General features: G+C 45.0%; 1 protein-coding gene across 5 annotated transcripts in view; it reads right to left on the reverse strand.

Moving 5' to 3' along the window:
* SH3PXD2A (SH3 and PX domains 2A) overlaps positions 1 to 16,297 on the reverse strand; it is a 358,093-nt gene that overhangs the window by 12,442 nt on the left and 329,354 nt on the right. For all 5 annotated transcript variants that reach the window (XM_026650919.2, XM_026650918.2, XM_026650921.2 and 2 more), the window contains one exon: positions 4,026 to 4,143. In XM_026650919.2, the coding sequence (XP_026506704.1) occupies positions 4,026 to 4,143 (118 nt within the window). The remainder of the gene's footprint in view (positions 1 to 4,025; positions 4,144 to 16,297) is intronic.

Raw genomic sequence — 16,297 nt, forward strand, 5'->3', positions numbered from 1 at the left:
AATAAAATCCAGATCACTTGACTCTCATGGTAGGTCTATAATGCAGTCAGGAGGTGTGACGGTAGCACCCACAGATGTACCTGAGCTAGCTTTTCTCCCTGGAAGCATTGCTCGGGGGGGGGAGGCAGCACAGGCTAGCCACTGGAGTACTTACCAAGGGTCCCAGACCAGCCTTTACTTGGGTGCCTAACCCATGATTCCACTCATGCTGCCACAGCTTCACTGCTATTTTTAGCGAGCTAGCTCAGGTATGCCTACCTGTGCTGCAATGGCACCTCCCATTGGAGGCCTCAGGACCGGCTCAAGGCACCAGCAAACCAAGCACGTGCTTGGGGTGGCACAATTCTAGAGGCAGCACTTGTGCTCTCGGAGTTTTTTTTTTTTTTTTTGGCGCTCGGGGCGGCAAAAAAACCTAGAGCCGGCCCTGGTAGGCATACCCTCAGCCCTGGGCCTTCACTTACATTTGCAACCTGTACCAGGTATTTCAAATCTTATCCTGTTTTCCTTCCAATAGCACTTCAGGTTTACAGCAGAGCAAACTCCCTCTCTCTCACAAGAGGTCTAAAATTCATAGTAGTCCAGGAAATCAAGGGCACGCCAACAAAAAAACCCTGATCAGCAACTTGTAGGTCAAAAGAAAGTGATAACCCTTATCTGTCAGCATCAGAAGAGCTCCAACACCTTCCAGATGGTAACAGATATAAAGCAGCATCTAAATAGTTGACTGTAACTTCAGCTATTAAGCATGTAATATGATCATGCAGGCAAGAGACACCGATCCACGGCTGAACTCAATAAAGCGGTAATGAAGATTCCAGCTCAGAGTCTTCAACACACACAAGTCTAAGTGCCTCTCAAGTCACAACATGAAACAGGGCAAAGAGAGGAGAAGAAATACAAGTGTTTCAATGCACCAGGGATTAAAATACAATTGTAGGGTTACAGGATTAGGGGCATTGATTTGGCTTCACAGAGTAAAAAAACCTTTTTTTGTTTTAATATTACATGAAGAAAAAAGATTCAAGTTATAGGAATGTTTAAAAAAAAAATCAAAAATGCCTCTGTGTGTCTGAGCACTGGTTCCCTTAACATCTGCTTTCCAGCTTCAGAGCACTGGAATTACTCCAGAGGGAAGCAAACTTTGGGGGGGGGGGGGGGGGGGGAGAAAGAGAGAGAGAAAAGAAAGACAGGAAATGAGGATCAGCACAGGGCCAGGAATTTTGGGAAGTTATATATTTAAGGTGGAGCTTGTTAACATCTTTAAGGTAGACCCAATTACAAATAAAACTCCAGCAACTTGCTAAACTTTAATACACACTTATTCTGTTCCCATATTATCCAATGGAACAGATGAAATGGCAACCGGATTCATACGGACTTCCCCCTCCAAAATACAAAATAAGGAGCGTTTCAATTTAAATACCCAAACACTTGGACTGAGGTATTGCTGAATACTAGGGAGGCACTGTTCAAAGCAGCTCTACAAGTATTCTTAAAGGCCTTTAAAATGTTTTAAAATCAATGTACAATGTTGGTGAAGGCTTTCAGTTTAATAATCCTGGACAACGAAGTCCTCTTTAGCCACAGCATGGGTACAGTATCGGGTAGTGGCAGGGAAAGCTTCGCAATGGGGTTCCAATTAGTGTTTCTCTTGGAAAGGGTACTTCGGTCCTCGGCCTTTGATAGAAGCTACCAAACAAGACACTAGTTTGGCATTAACTGTGGCGTGGCTACGAAGACCCACCAAATCATTTCAAATTCAGAAATGCTCTGAATCCAAACTGGATCTGCATAATTATGAGGAGACACAGATTACAAAATCTGGGTCATACTGAGCATCCTCAATCCTCACTGAGTCAAGAACATATAAAACCTTCCGGGATTGGGTTTCTGATCCAAAAGTGCGATTAAACCCACTGAAAGATGTTAGCTTGGGCCTAAAGACATTTCTGCTGTAAAAGTTTAAGTAGAGTAACAAGGGGTCTCCTCTTTTTGTCAGAGTTAAGTGTAACAAGAAAAATTTAAGCACAAAACAGATCCAGCTAGCTGCTTGCAGCATTGTTATTTATAAAGATGAAAAGAAGCCTACAACAGTAATAAGGAAACATTTAACCAGGAGACTAGTTCTAGTTAACAAGACTAGTTCTGAAATAAATCAAAGATTTTTATAATAATGTTTCCCCAACAAGATTGCATGCTTGGTTCTTCAGTCTTCAACTTTGGATTCAAGTCCTGTGAATGATTAATGGGGGGGTGGGGGGAAGAAGTGACCTGACCAAGCCTGGGCATTCCCTGCTCATAAATGTCTAGAGCCCATTCACTCCTGCACGACTTTAGTTATTAGCCACCTTGTTAGGAAGGTTCAAAGAATCTAATGTGTTTATCATGCATGAAGCACTAAACGTAGTTCCAACTGTGCTTTCTCAATCATGATTCAGGTCTCTGCTGCCTTTAGTTATAAACCAAGCAGAATCCAACTAGAAAAGCAAAACAATAAAAACCTATTCTAGATGCAAAAGGATGAACAGGAAGGACATCTTATAGGGCTCATGAATTACAGAATTCTCCTTAAACCATCTTTATACCTCTATTTTCTATTTAATCAATAGAAATGGTCCCAAACACCACTCCCAGGATCTGAACACCCCAAACTTTACAGGAGCACCCAAAGACCCCAGTCATGATTGGGGCACTACAGTACTAGCTACGGTATACACCTACATGAAGAGACCATTCTTGACAAGTATTGGTCCCAATACATTACAGCTCTATACGAGATGTGCCTAGGCTATGGTTGTCTTGTACTCCTTTCAAGGGAGTTTGGGTGTCCTAAGGGGAAAAGGCTGTTTTTTTTCCCCAGAACTGCACATCTAATTTGCGTGTGTGATATCTGTATCTGTTTGTGGCATATAGTTTACAATTGCATGCAATGACTAACTTGGAGAGGCAAATAGCTGAAAATCTGGCCCCATGTGATATTACTGTTATTATTTGCAGTCTGATGAATGCATCAGTCTCAAAAAATGATTTATTCTGCAGCCAGCGGGCTGATCTCCCAAACCCCTAAAAAAAAATAAAAAAAAAATAAATGAACTGCCCCAAGCAACTTGATAGATTACCAACCGCAACCTTCCAGCATTATTTGGTGAATCTGGTTTTACTCCTTTGCAGAGACAAACAACTGACTCTCACAAAAAAGACTCGATCAGCTGCATGTCCATTAACATGATCACTTATATTCGATAAGTGCCACTTGCTGACTGGGATATGGGTTTTTAATTTGAAGGAAATCTAAAAGGTAAGAATTTTCTACCAAAATATTGCAGGTCTACCGACTTGTGGAAAAATTGGAAAGAGTCCAGCGGAGGGCAACAAAAATGATTAGGGGTCTGGAGCACATGACTTATGAGGAGAGGCTGAGGGAACTGGGATTGTTTAGTCTCCAGAAGAGAAGAATGAGGGGGGATTTGATAGCTGCTTTCAAATACCTGAGGGGGGGTTCCAAAGAGGATGGAGCTCGGCTGTTCTCAGTGGTGGCAGATGACAGAACAAGGAGCAATGGTCTCAAGTTGCAGTGGGGGAGGTCTAGGTTGGATATTAGGAAAAACTTTTTCACTAGGAGGGTGGTGAAGCACTGGAATGCGTTACCTAGGGAGGTGGTGGAGTCTCCTTCTTTGGAGGTTTTTAAGGCCCGGCTTGACAAAGCCCTGGCTGGGATGATTTAGTTGGGAATTGGTCCTGCTTTGAGCAGGGGGTTGGACTAGATGACCTCCTGAGGTCCCTTCCAACCCTGAGATTCTATGATACTTCACAGTCCATGTTCCATTCCTACAATCAATACCAAATATTGTTTGTTGGTCTTCTGTAACTTTCCCTTACATTTCTGCCTAGTGTGCATTCTGGATAATAATGCAGGTTTTCTTCTTTAGACAGAGAAGGATACAGGATGCGGATGTGAAGCTAATTATCAGAAGGCCCAAAGATCATAAATGCTGTAATAAATCTGCCTGCAGGAAGCTTTTTACCTTATGTACCACCATCCTTCCAGGTTCTTTTGGATGACCTCCACGGTGACCCCTTTTTCAAACCCAATCTCATCCTTCCCTTGGCTGGTGTACGGTTGGATTGTGACATATTTCTCTTCTGGTAGAGGGACAAAAAAAAAGACAAACATCAGTTAGGGGTAGAATTAGTCCAGCTGTTTTCTGTTCTGCTGCTTTTCAACTGGTTGCGCAGCAGTTACATGGAGCCATTGCAAAGGTGGAGCCCTACTCAGCGGCCCACTAATGAGGCATGCTTACGGCATGACAGATAATTAGTTCCTTGACACGGCCCGGCTGCTGACAAATCACAATGTGCTTCCATGCCAGTAACTAGGAGGTCTCAGAGAGGCCTCCTTCAAGTGAGTAAGACAGCGAGAGTAGGATGTCAAGCTGGCCTTCGTTTGCATACAGTAACTTGATGGAATCAGCCTGGCTGCCAAAGCAGCCAAGCGTCACTGAGGGACCTAGAGCCAGTTGGCTCTTCCGAGCGTGCATATGGATGCATTGAGTATTGGTATTACAAAAACTCGAGCACTGGCTGCTGAGAGCAACCCGTACTCCTGCCCAACTCAGAGGGACCGACCTATCTGTTCTCTCACCTCTGGAAACAATGTGGTTCTACAGGGATAATCATGAAATGGATGTGTGTTTTAAAAAAGCGTAAGCACAGAGTAAAGTTTTTGTACTTTATTACATAGCACCTCCAAGTGCCTCACAAATGTTCGTTAAGCCTCACACCTACGAGAAGTGGGTACGTGTCGTCAACAGAGAAGGGCCAGAGGCAAACCCTTGACCCAAAACACCCACACACTTTTGGAAGTATGGCACAGGATTGGAATGTAGCATCCCCTGCCCGTCTCCAATTATTGCCCCATTCTACACGCGGGAAAACTGATGCACTAGACTGGAGCTGAGTGGCCCAAAGTCACACAGTGAGTGGCAGAGCCAAGAGTAGAAACCAAAACAACCTTCATTCTCAGTCCCTTGCTCTACCCACCACATCATGCGGTCACCTTCAGGACACTGAATGCACAGTATTTTCATCAGTCTCATACTCAGCATTTTTGTAAGTTAGTCTCAAAAGCCAAACAAATTTCCTATTGCCAGGGACTCTTGCTGAGCATTAGCAGGGATAGGAAATGGTGCCAAAGCATCATGCTGAACCCAGGATAGGATGGGGGTAACTGCATGTTTAGTAGCTACTCCTATGAATGACTAAAGGGGAGAACAGCTAGGCTCTAAGGGTATGTCTACACAGCAACTAGACACCCACAGCTGGCACGTTGCCAGCTGACTCGGACTCATGGGGCTGTTTCACTGTTGTGTAGACTTCTGGGGGCAGACTGAAGCCCAAGCTCTAGGACCCTGAGGGGTGGGATGGTCCCAGAGCTCAGGCTCCAACCCAAGCCCGGAAGTCTACACAACAGTGAAACAGCCCAATGAGCCCGAGTCAGCTAGCATGGGCCAACCGTGGGTGTCTAGGTGCTGTGTACACACACACTAAGGGTGTTCCACGCAGTCCTCTTAACTTGTTAAAATGGTGGCCACTACATTGGAGGGTTAGAAATGGGAAAATGAGTAGGGGTCTCTCTGAAGGAGAGAGGGCAAGAAACTAAGTGAATCCAGAGTTCCTGATCATTGCACAAATGGCAAATGAAAGGAGTGGGGAAAAGGGTTGAAGCAGCGTAAGGCAACTGCTCTTTTGAGAGGGAGTCAAATAGAGACACCTCCATCTGTTAAGTTTTGTGACTCAATTATATTTTGTTGCTGAGTGAAGTAAGGAAAATGTAAGGGGGGGGGAAATCTTTACTGAGACAAAGAAATACCTCAGAAAGAGAATAATGTTGGCAGAACATCTGATGGCTGCAGAGTCAGAGAAACTGCATCTTTAAAGATAACCTTCCTCGCCTGGGTCCTTCTGATTCCGATGTATTGAACTCTCAAAACCTTCGCTTCCTCAAGAAAAAAAAAAAAACTTCTGCTCCCAGGGAAGCTGCTTTAGTAATTTATTATGGTAACTCCTACTAAGTGACTCCTAAAGTATCATTCCTAAATAGCATGGTCAGTATATTGTACTTTCCCTGAACAATAACTGGGCTTTAGATTGAGTCTCGCTGCTGCAGTTGCAGCTAATCAATCCAAGAATCAAATCATGGGATGGAGAGAGTTTTCCCCAGATGGCTGTCTGGTCTGTGGAATGGCTTTGGTTACATAGGGAGACAGTTTCAAAAAGCTATACTGCAGAATGAGTGGGTTAAAACTAGCTAATTTTTGAGCTTGGAAGACCATCTGCATCTCCACTTAAATGCGCTGATTTCTAGGTGATTAGAACTTGCCTGGAATATATGGTGAAGGCAGGAAGCCAAGTGACTTCAGGTACCTGAACCACTGAACACCATCCCAGAAATATATTGCCTAGGGTATCTTTCTATCATTCTCCTATAAAAGTCACAGCAAAAGAGCTAAACCATGTGTTTACTGGAGATTATAATCATAGGGAGGCTGACATCACCACTAGCCAATCAAAGCTCCACTTTGTGTATCTCTCCCCCCATGTCGTAAAGCCCCATTATACTAGAGACTACCAGACCACACTCTTGCCACAAGAGTTGTGACAAAACGTCTGTTTATTTTATTCCCCCTACATATAAACAGCAGTCCCTGCTGTAGCCGGAGGCAATCTTTTTATTTAATTAGCTCTCCATTCTGGGTGTCCCTGCCTTGATTCCTCTTTGTGGTCAGAAGAGTCTGACTCTTTGGAAGTGCGACCCATTATCTTCTGCAGAAGACAAGGAGAAGTGGTCAGATGAGAGGTGTTCCTACCCAAGTACTTGCGGATATTCCAACTCCCTGATCCAAAGGAACTTGCTGATCGACTACTTTAAGCAGCAATGACCAAATATCACATCAGCCTTTCTAGTGCTGTCAAACCTAGCCATCCACATGGGAATGCAAACCAGGGATGATGGTAGACTCATTGTCTAACCCCCTCTCAGCTTGGGGGTGATAATGCTGGCGGTGCCTTGTCTACACTAGGACTCCCACTGTTGCTACTGCCAGCGGAGCAGGGAAATCTTAGAGAAAAGTCTTAGCGTAGGCAAGGCCCACGTGTATAGAACAAGGTCCCATATTAGAAGCTTAGCCTACATGACTCCAGTATCAAAACATTCCCCTAACACAGCCATAAAACTCTCTTCCCTTCCTTTAGAGCAGGCAAAATGAAGCCCTGTTAGAGCACGAAGTGGCCATCACTGTTTATTTGTACTGTAGACCAGGCCTATCTGACTTGCCCAAGTAACTGCAGCAGAACTGAGAATAAAACCCAGGCCTACCAACTCCCCGCTTCTGTGCTCATAGCCACGCACCCTGCTTTCCCTTCCTAAAATTCACTGAAAATAACCCTTGCTTGGACCTCCCCCCACCACACACACACAAATTGAAGCATTCCAGTCCCAAAAAACCCTCTGGTGAACATTATCCCTCCACCTCCATTAGTCTATTTTTATGCCCCTTTGAACTGAGTTCTGGCCTCTGGCCCATACCAGAAACTGAAGTCCTGAGAGGCCACAAGAAGGGCAGTCTGCCTGGCGTCTCTGGGCCCAGCTTTTCAAGAGGTTTGGATGGTTCAGCTAAGATTCAGGTGCTCAGCGCTGAGCATGTGCAATTTTGCGGATTACAAGTTCTACCACCCACATTTTCAGCCTCATTACTTTGCTTTAGGTCATCATTTGAAGAAAGATTCTTCAGAATATATTTCCCTTCCCCCCCCCCCAAACCATAGCTAAATGCTAAGGGGAAAAAAGTTAAGGAAAGTGTTCAAAAAGGAAGAAAGAAGAAAAGTGCTCTCACAAGGCAGCATGTTGCAAAGGAGTTCAAAATCCATTTAGAAATTAAGGTTCCTATGATGTATGTTTAGCAGATCTATTTTTAAGCCTGCAGTTCAAAAACAGGAAGCCATCATTAAAGTTTCCCCTTGCAGAGTGCTTTTTCAGCAAGAATTACAATCATTTCCAAGGTTGCACACATTTGGTTTCTGTCAGTGGTGAAGGGGCGACCATAAACACACATACATGAGGTTTTTAACCTCAACTGCACTCTTGAAGTATGGGCTCACTTATAACCCAAAAGTCGTTCTGGTTTGCTTCTCCTAAGACTAACCCGAGGAGGAGGAAATGATGTATAAAAAAAAAAAATCAGTTGATTCACATGGACACATTATTTAGGAGAATGCTCAGGGAGGGAGGCATCCAGTATTCCGAGCTACTGATCAAAACGCTTAAGCTATTGGGCATTTAATGATTGAGGCACTATGTTACTGGAAAGACAAACACGGATAATCCATTCTATAGAAGAACAAGCAGAAGCACCCTCTGTACCTCTTGGAATTCCATCACAGTTCTGGACTGTCATTTCATTCATTTGGAAACTACAATTCTAGGGAACAGCATAAACCCTTAAGATAGCAAACCACACACCGATCCTCCCACAAGTCTCTTGTGCTTAGATTTTCATCTCCAAGTTGTGGCAATTCCCAGACTCTCTGGTGCAGTGTTTCTCAAATCCGGCTACTATAGCCACATGTGGCCATCGGGGGGTTTGCCTACAGAGAGCCTCCTGGGCAGAGTTGGGGGAGAGGGCAAAACAGCAGCCCCTCCCAGCAGCACCCACGGGCTCCAGGAGAGGGCTTCGTGCCCCCCCCCCCCATCTTTCACTGCAGGACTCCAGGGGTGGGCTTCAGCCCCCTCACCCCTCAACTTCAGTCATGCGCTTCCGTGTGCAGGCTTCAGCGCCCGCCTCCCGTCTTCGGGGCTCCAGCAGTGTGCTCTGGGCTTCGGGATCCCCCCGCCCCCTGACTCCAGCCATGGGGCTCCAGCTTTGGGCTCCAACAGGGTTGGCCTTTCTGTGCACAGTGGTCAAGAGGTAGGGAGCAGGGTGAGCGGGGAGGGGCAAGGGGTACCAAAATACAATTGTACATTATTTTTATTATTGAGTCTGTAAAAAACCCTACATAAATAAACTACAATGTTTTGGACAGGTATGTGTGCATATTTGTTTTTCCTAAAGTTAAATTAAATAGGAAAATTTGTCAGAGTGGCCACACGCAAGCGTTTGCGACCACACAGATCCCCTGCTCTAGTGCATCAAGATTTGATCACTATGGGCATGTCTACACTGCAATGTAAGCCCAGGGTTAGTAGAACTTGAGTTAGCAGATGTTAAGTGTTGATGGCTAGAATGAGGTTGCCTCAGTAACGTTGTTCTGTGCTTCTTGGAGCTCCAAGGTTATCAGTATTAGCAGATAGTGCTGCATGTTAATTCAGCAGACCTTGATGTTACAGATAAAGAAAGACTTCCTGCAAGGTTCGGTGACAAAAGTAACTCATACAGTTTTATTGTCCTCAAAGCACAGTTGTCGTGCTCTGGCTCCGTGGTTACAGGTACACCAAACACGAGTGCCCAGTAGCAAGGAGGGGCTCAGGCAGCAGCTGGAGTTTCTGCTGTCCCCCAGGCCACACAAAAGTATTGAGGCGGGGTACCACAACATTTATAGACAGACACAACTGGGAAACACAACTTGCATATTACCGTACGTATTTCAAGACATCTGTTTGTTACATCTCCCCTGGTTCCTGATATCGCGGACAAACCATCTTTATTCATTGTTCGGTCAAACCATCTGATCTTGTACTGGATTGAGGTGTATCTGTACTAGCCTTCTGAAATGTATTTATGTAAACATCTAGTGTGTTATTTTGCCAAGGCCAGGTCGACTCTGGCCCACAGCCTTTGGTTCAGGCCTCAGGTCCTGCACCAGGCCTGCTCTCTCTACTGCATCCCTCTGTTTTTTGTCTTTTTATGGGGAGGATGTTTACCCATCATCACAGAAAAGCATACTGTATGAACTGAAAATGACTCAATGGGCTAAATACTGTTTCTTGCCCATTTTGCTTTACCCATGCATACATTCATGCCCTCAGCGTCCAATGGTCTGAACATGGTTTTGCGCAATTTGTGGACAGTTTCCTTTTTCCAATTGTTTTTAAGTCTCCTATTGGGGGCCTGGGAATGCTCCAGGACTTTAGTTGAAAGGTGTAGGTTTAGAGTTGTTCTGAAATACTGGGATAGGTATTATTACAGGAGTAAAACAGGAATTTGGAATAGTGACATTCCACATAAAGCTTTCATATATCAATGCACTTAATTTATTAGTAAACGGTACTGTCCATTCATATTAAAGGTTGCCATGATCTGGTAAGTTTTGCTGGGCAGGAGGCAGGAGCTACTAACTTATGTTCTATTGGATTGGCCTGAATTATTGCTGCCACACACTGGAGTTGTGATGTCAAAAAACATTCCTGACATAACAAGCTGTATGCAGTGCTTTTTAGGTTTGCATTGCTTTAGGATAACCTACTCAACCTAAAAAAAAAAAAAAAAACACACACAACAACAACGGACAGTAACCAATTGACAGCAATATTTGATAAAGCTTCAATATTGGTAATTTGACACTGAACAAAATTATTTTGAAGAAGATGTGCCTTAATTAGGGAGCAGTGTCACTGACCCCAAATTATGACAGTTATTAACAGGAAAATTTTTCTGTACAAATGGGAAGCGCTACTCTGAGTTGGTCTAACTTTAACACGGGGGGGATGAATGCAGAAAACCTTCTCCTTTTATATACACATTACTCATCTCATCCGGACAGTTTGGTGGCATATCAAGTTTTCCCACACTGCACCACAAACAAAGATTGAGAGTGGCCACATTTTGGGAGGGCGCGAGGAAGTCTGGGATATGGGTGGTTAGACTGAGGCCCACATAATGCAGTGCTGGAGCCTGAGGTTGGGACACAGAGTTCAACAATTCCTAATCTGGGGTTACCAAGGAGTGTAGATGCTCAAGCACTAGGTTAACCAGAGTCTGCTGCAGTAGAGAGCTTGGAGCACTGGGGCAGGTGCAAGACTGAGGCCTGAACCAGAGGCTGTGAATGCCAGTATCATCTCCCCCCCCCACCCCCTCAGCTCTATGCCTTTTTCATGCTGTCCCCTGCATCTGGAACAGCCTCTCTCCTCCACGGCACTTTTCCCAATGCCTCCAGAACAAAAAAATTGCTCAACGCCTACCCTGCACTCGTGCTTTGCCAAACAACATTAATTTAGTTCCCAGGACAACAAACTGCCCTTTTCAATTTGAAGAATAATCTCTTAGTATTAACAAGATGTATGCCTGACAGCCGTTGAGCCATGTTCCTCTTAAGCTGCATCCATTCCTTTGTCTTCACTAGTAGCTCTTTGGGGCCAGAGCCTTGAGTCTGACGTGCCATGTATTAAACAATTCCTCTCGTGCCTGCAAGGTGGGCAACTCGCTTTCATATTTATAGATCCACAAACTGAATCCATGGCAGACCTAGAACTGGAGCTCATGAGTTCCTGGCTCCAAGTTCTAAACTCCTACTGTATCTCCAGAGTTTTAAGAACCAAGTCAGGGAATAATAGCTTTTACTTAACTGATGTCTCTCTATGCATCACTGTCATACTGTGACCTGATCCTCACTTGAAATGCTGGAACCAGGAGAGGGGTTGGTTTGGGAATTATCCAATTAAGATTTCAAAGAAAAATGCAAAGGCTCAAATCCTGCATCTTCCAAACCACAGAAGAATTCTCTTTTAAAATAAATACTTTCCCCTCAGTCAGCAGTCTAACTCTCTCTCCCTGCCCCCGCCCCTCCTCTGTGTCAGACCTACTTCTGGAAAAAGTCTCTCCTTTCCAGAAGGCAACATTCATTCAAAACGGACTTTTGTGCCGATTATTTTTGATTTTTTTTTTTGGCCTAACTGCTCCAGAATTATCAACAACGCTGTTAATCTGGAGACCAGCCTCCCCTTACCATCTCTGCTTGTCCTTTTGATGACGTCTATTTAACACAGAACGACTAAAAAAAACCCAACACACAAAACTGGGGAAATAACGAGATTTCTTCTAAATTCTGAACTACTGCACATGCTATTTCCTCAATAGGCAAAGGGGCAATAAAACACGACTATTTTCCTTGGATCCCCAGTGAGAAAACAAGAAACTGAGGCCAAAATACTGAACTTGCACTGTGCAAATCGGACTCTTTTAGTGACTCAAAGCATCCTTATGTAGTGGGCCAGAGAGGCTACATAGAAACCCGAAGGGCTCAACCAGGCTTTTTAAGGCAACTCAGGGATAGGTGAACATGCAAAGCGTTTGTTTGGTTCTCAAAAGTACTTATTTACACATGTAGCAAGCTGGAGTGGCCTCCCTCTGACCCAGAGGGGGAGGGACCACTCTGCACCCGGGTGGGCAGAGGCAGGCCAGGCCCGGCCCTCATGCCCGAAGTATAGAGGCAGGACCTCCTGCTCAGTTGGGAGGGAGCCAGGGAAGGAGACAGGCCTCTTGCCTGCTGCAGGTCCTGCAACTGAACTGGGTAGTACCCTGCCCCCAGAGGGCACAGGGGAGCTGCTGAAATTGCTGGTGGCCAAATACCCCGAGGTTACAGAGGGCTCTTGGACACCGGAGCAACTTCCCGGATTGTGGTAGGAAGTAGCCCAGGGAAACCAGACGTTAGTTTGCTTTTGCTGTCCGTGCTCAGATCAGCATGTTGTGGCTGGATCCTTGCTGATCCACTAGCAGAGCCCTCTGCCATTGTAAAGCGCTGGGCTGGGACCGGGTGGATCTGGGTCTCTCTACCCCCTGCAGCTGCCCCACCCCTGGGGCGGCCACCTACCTACCTTAGGCCAAGAGGCCTGTTTTCGTCTGCCATCTGCCTGAGCCAAGAGGCCAGGCAAAGACTGCATATTGCTCTGCCCTGGCTGAGGTCCAGGGCCTCCTAGCCCGCAGTCTTTGATTCACTAACTCCCACTGGAGACTGGGCAGACTCCCCAGTGACCCAATGAGGCAGAGTGGCCTCCCTCCAAGCCAGAGGAGGGGGGGCAACTGCTAACACACTACAAGTCAATACTTTAAAATTGCAGAACACCGTACAAAACATTAGCAAATCAATCCTCACAACCTGCCTGTAACAAAAATCTACCTGGAGGTTTCGCAGTGAGTCGGTCTGGTACACACTCCTACTACATGAATAATGGGAGAACCTCTTAACTTCTCAACATAGGGCCTATATTACACAGGAGTAGTCCTGATTCCATGTGGGAAGGGAAAGTGTGCAAATGCACACTAGCCTGTTCCTTAAAGTATTATCCCCCTTTAACAGGCCTAGAAAAAGAGTGGTTAACGGACTTCCCCAAAACCGCAGCCAGAGTCAGTGAGACCCAGAATTAGTCACAAGAAGTCCAAGCTCTGAACTCATTTCAACAGACCACATTGCCTCTTCTCCTCAGTTTCTTGCCTTTTCACCAGTGTCTCCAAACTTTAATCTCCTTTACTGAACAGCTTGACTAGTACAGCTACTCTCCAACCCTGGCCTATAGGATTAAGCTCTAAGAACAAAGCAGACTAGGGTTCGGAAGGGACACGTGTTGGAGAAGATCTCTTCCATACAAGAGTGGTTCTCAAACATCTTTGATTTGCTTAATTAAAAAAAACCCAGAATTTAAAGATGTGTGTGTACACACACCATGGGAGCACAATACAGAGCCTGCTCAAATGCAAAGTAAACAGGAAACAGTCAGAGCAATTTTGCATTCACAAATCAGGTTCATTCTGGGGAAGGTTAGCCACATACGGTGATCATTAGCATGGAGTAGATCTGCTACCAAAAAAACCAAAAAACAAAAACAAACCCAAACAAACCAACAAACCCAAACAAACAATTCAACCAAGTTAGATTCGGGATTACATTATGGTTCACTGAAAATTCCGTGCACAAAGCTGATAAGGCAATAACTAGCCGACCGTCAAATGTCAGATGTAGAAGAACGGCGGTAGACTGATTTTCACAGTTAACATACACTGAACTGCCACTGCAGAAACTGCTTCTTGTGAAGTCACCCTGTAAGCAGTTCCTAATCTGTAGCCTACATAAACAAATATTCTACTCTGACGTCCGGAAGTGTGCCCCCTCTCGGAGGAGGCAGGATGAACACGCATCATTTGCAAACAGATTGTCCTTTTAAGTCAGACACTGTGGAAGACTATGAAAGACATTTTTCTTCTCACATCCCCCTATTTTTGATATTGCACCTTCTCTAGTTTTATTTTTTTTAAGCTTTCTAGCTATGAAGTGTAACTCACAATGTAAAGTATAAGCTCTGCAGCTGTGCAAAGAGCATTACCCGACAGATTGCATTAAGCCTGGGCACATCACACACAGTACGTCCACCAACTGTTTTACAAAGAAAGGTCCAGCAACAAATGCTGGTGCTCTCTGCAAGAGCAAATTACAGCTGTCATCTTTGCAGAGGATTTGGGCTTAGTGAAACGGGTGCGACAAGATATTTTTAAGTCATTTACGGTCTTTGATCTTTATTCATGGATCCAGAAACTTCATTAGCAGTCCTCTGTGATATTAAACTTCCTCAACTTGATTCAAAATAGGCATAAGAAACTGGTCATATATTTACCTCGGGGTATTTCCCTTACTACTGGAGGGTCCTTTGCAAGAAAGCTAGATCCTTCTTTAAGAGTTCATCTCTTCCTGCTATTTCTACTGAAGCATAACTGCTCTTATCACCACAGCATCGGAAAATCATACAAGTTATTTGGATCGTAGTGGCAGCCACAGCATGCCAGGTAGTGGCCACACATACCTGCTCTGAATGGCAGAGGCTCCATCTCTTGAACTAAAGCAGAATCATTTAGCTCTTTGCAATAGCGGGGTTATGACACAACCCTAAGTAATTCTGACCCCATACAGCAGAGGCCAGTAGAACACATACAAACTACACCTCTACCCCGACAGAACGCTGTCCTCGGGAGCCAAAAAAATCTTGCTGCGTTACAGGTGAAACCGCATTATATTGAACTTGCTTTGATCCTCCGGAGCGCGCAGCCCTCCCCGGAGCGCTGCTTTACCGCATTATATCCGAATTCGTGTTATATCGGGTCGCGATATATCATGGTAGAGGTGTACCCAGTGAATTATGATTGTAGGGAACAATCCTGAACTGTTTGGAAGCAAGTTTATACTAGAATTAACTCAAAAATGCTACATTTTCCTTAACTTGTGGCAAAGAGGTACCAAGTAAAATATATAAAATGTAACTGTCTGCAAATCAGACCTTTATGAGGCCCTATAAAAGCAACAGGTGGAGAGAACGGATGTGAACTGCTGACTTTCTCCTTCAGCTGTTTGATCTGAAACTACATTAGCTAGGTTAACAGTACTAGCAGAGCTTGCTACAATCCTCTTAAACCCCCACCCAGAAGAGGGCAGAACCCATTACAACGCCTTCTTCAAAATATTTTTGCCTTCTGAGTCTAAACAATAATGGCCAAGGTTTTCAAAAAAAACAAACAAAAAAAACTAACTAGTGATTTTTGGGTGGACAATTTGTGACCCCTTCAATAGGGCATCATTTTCAGGAAGTGCTAAGCACCCATCATCTGAAAGTCAACCCCCTTTTCAGGTGTCTCAAGTTAGACACTCAGAAGCTGGAGCATCCAAAAGTCACTGGTCACTTTTGAAAAAAATCTTGGCCTTTAGAGACAGTCTCCAAATTCAAATCCAGATTCTAGTTTCTAAATGATTACTATATTATAGGTTGGGCTGGTAGAACGGCCTATTTAAGTTTGCCCAACACTTCCCCTTACAGCACCCTGTTTTCAGTTGCTTATTACTTTGCCAAATCATTTCGGCTGAAATTTTCCACACCGGTGGGGTCTCGGGCTGATTTCTTTTTTAAAATATCAGCTAAAACAGTCCAGCTGTTTGCCAGAACAAGGCTAGAGAAAAACACGTTGTTTTGCTTATGTTAACAAATTCTGGCGACCTTTTCTTTGACTAGAGCTAGTTCCTCAATGCTTTGGTGCAGGGACAGGGAATTTGGAGGGGGTGTTAGGGTTACCATATTTCAGCAAGCAAAAAAGAGGACGGGAGGAGCCCCGCCCCCGTCCTGCCCTAGCTCCGCCCCCTCCACTCCCTCCCACTTCCCGCCCCCCTCAGAACCCCCAACCCTCCCCCTGCTCCTTGTCCCCTGACTGCCCCCTCCTGGGACCCCTGCCACTAACTGCCCCCCAGGACTCCACCCCCTACCTAAGCCTCCCTGCTCCTTGTTCCCTGACTGCCCCCTCCTGAGACCTTCCCCCCATCCTAACTGGCCCCC

The sequence above is a fragment of the Terrapene carolina genome, unplaced genomic scaffold (genome assembly GCF_002925995.2).
Source record: "Terrapene carolina triunguis isolate 2854851 unplaced genomic scaffold, T_m_triunguis-2.0 Scaffold95, whole genome shotgun sequence".
Lineage (NCBI taxonomy): Eukaryota > Metazoa > Chordata > Testudines > Emydidae > Terrapene > Terrapene triunguis.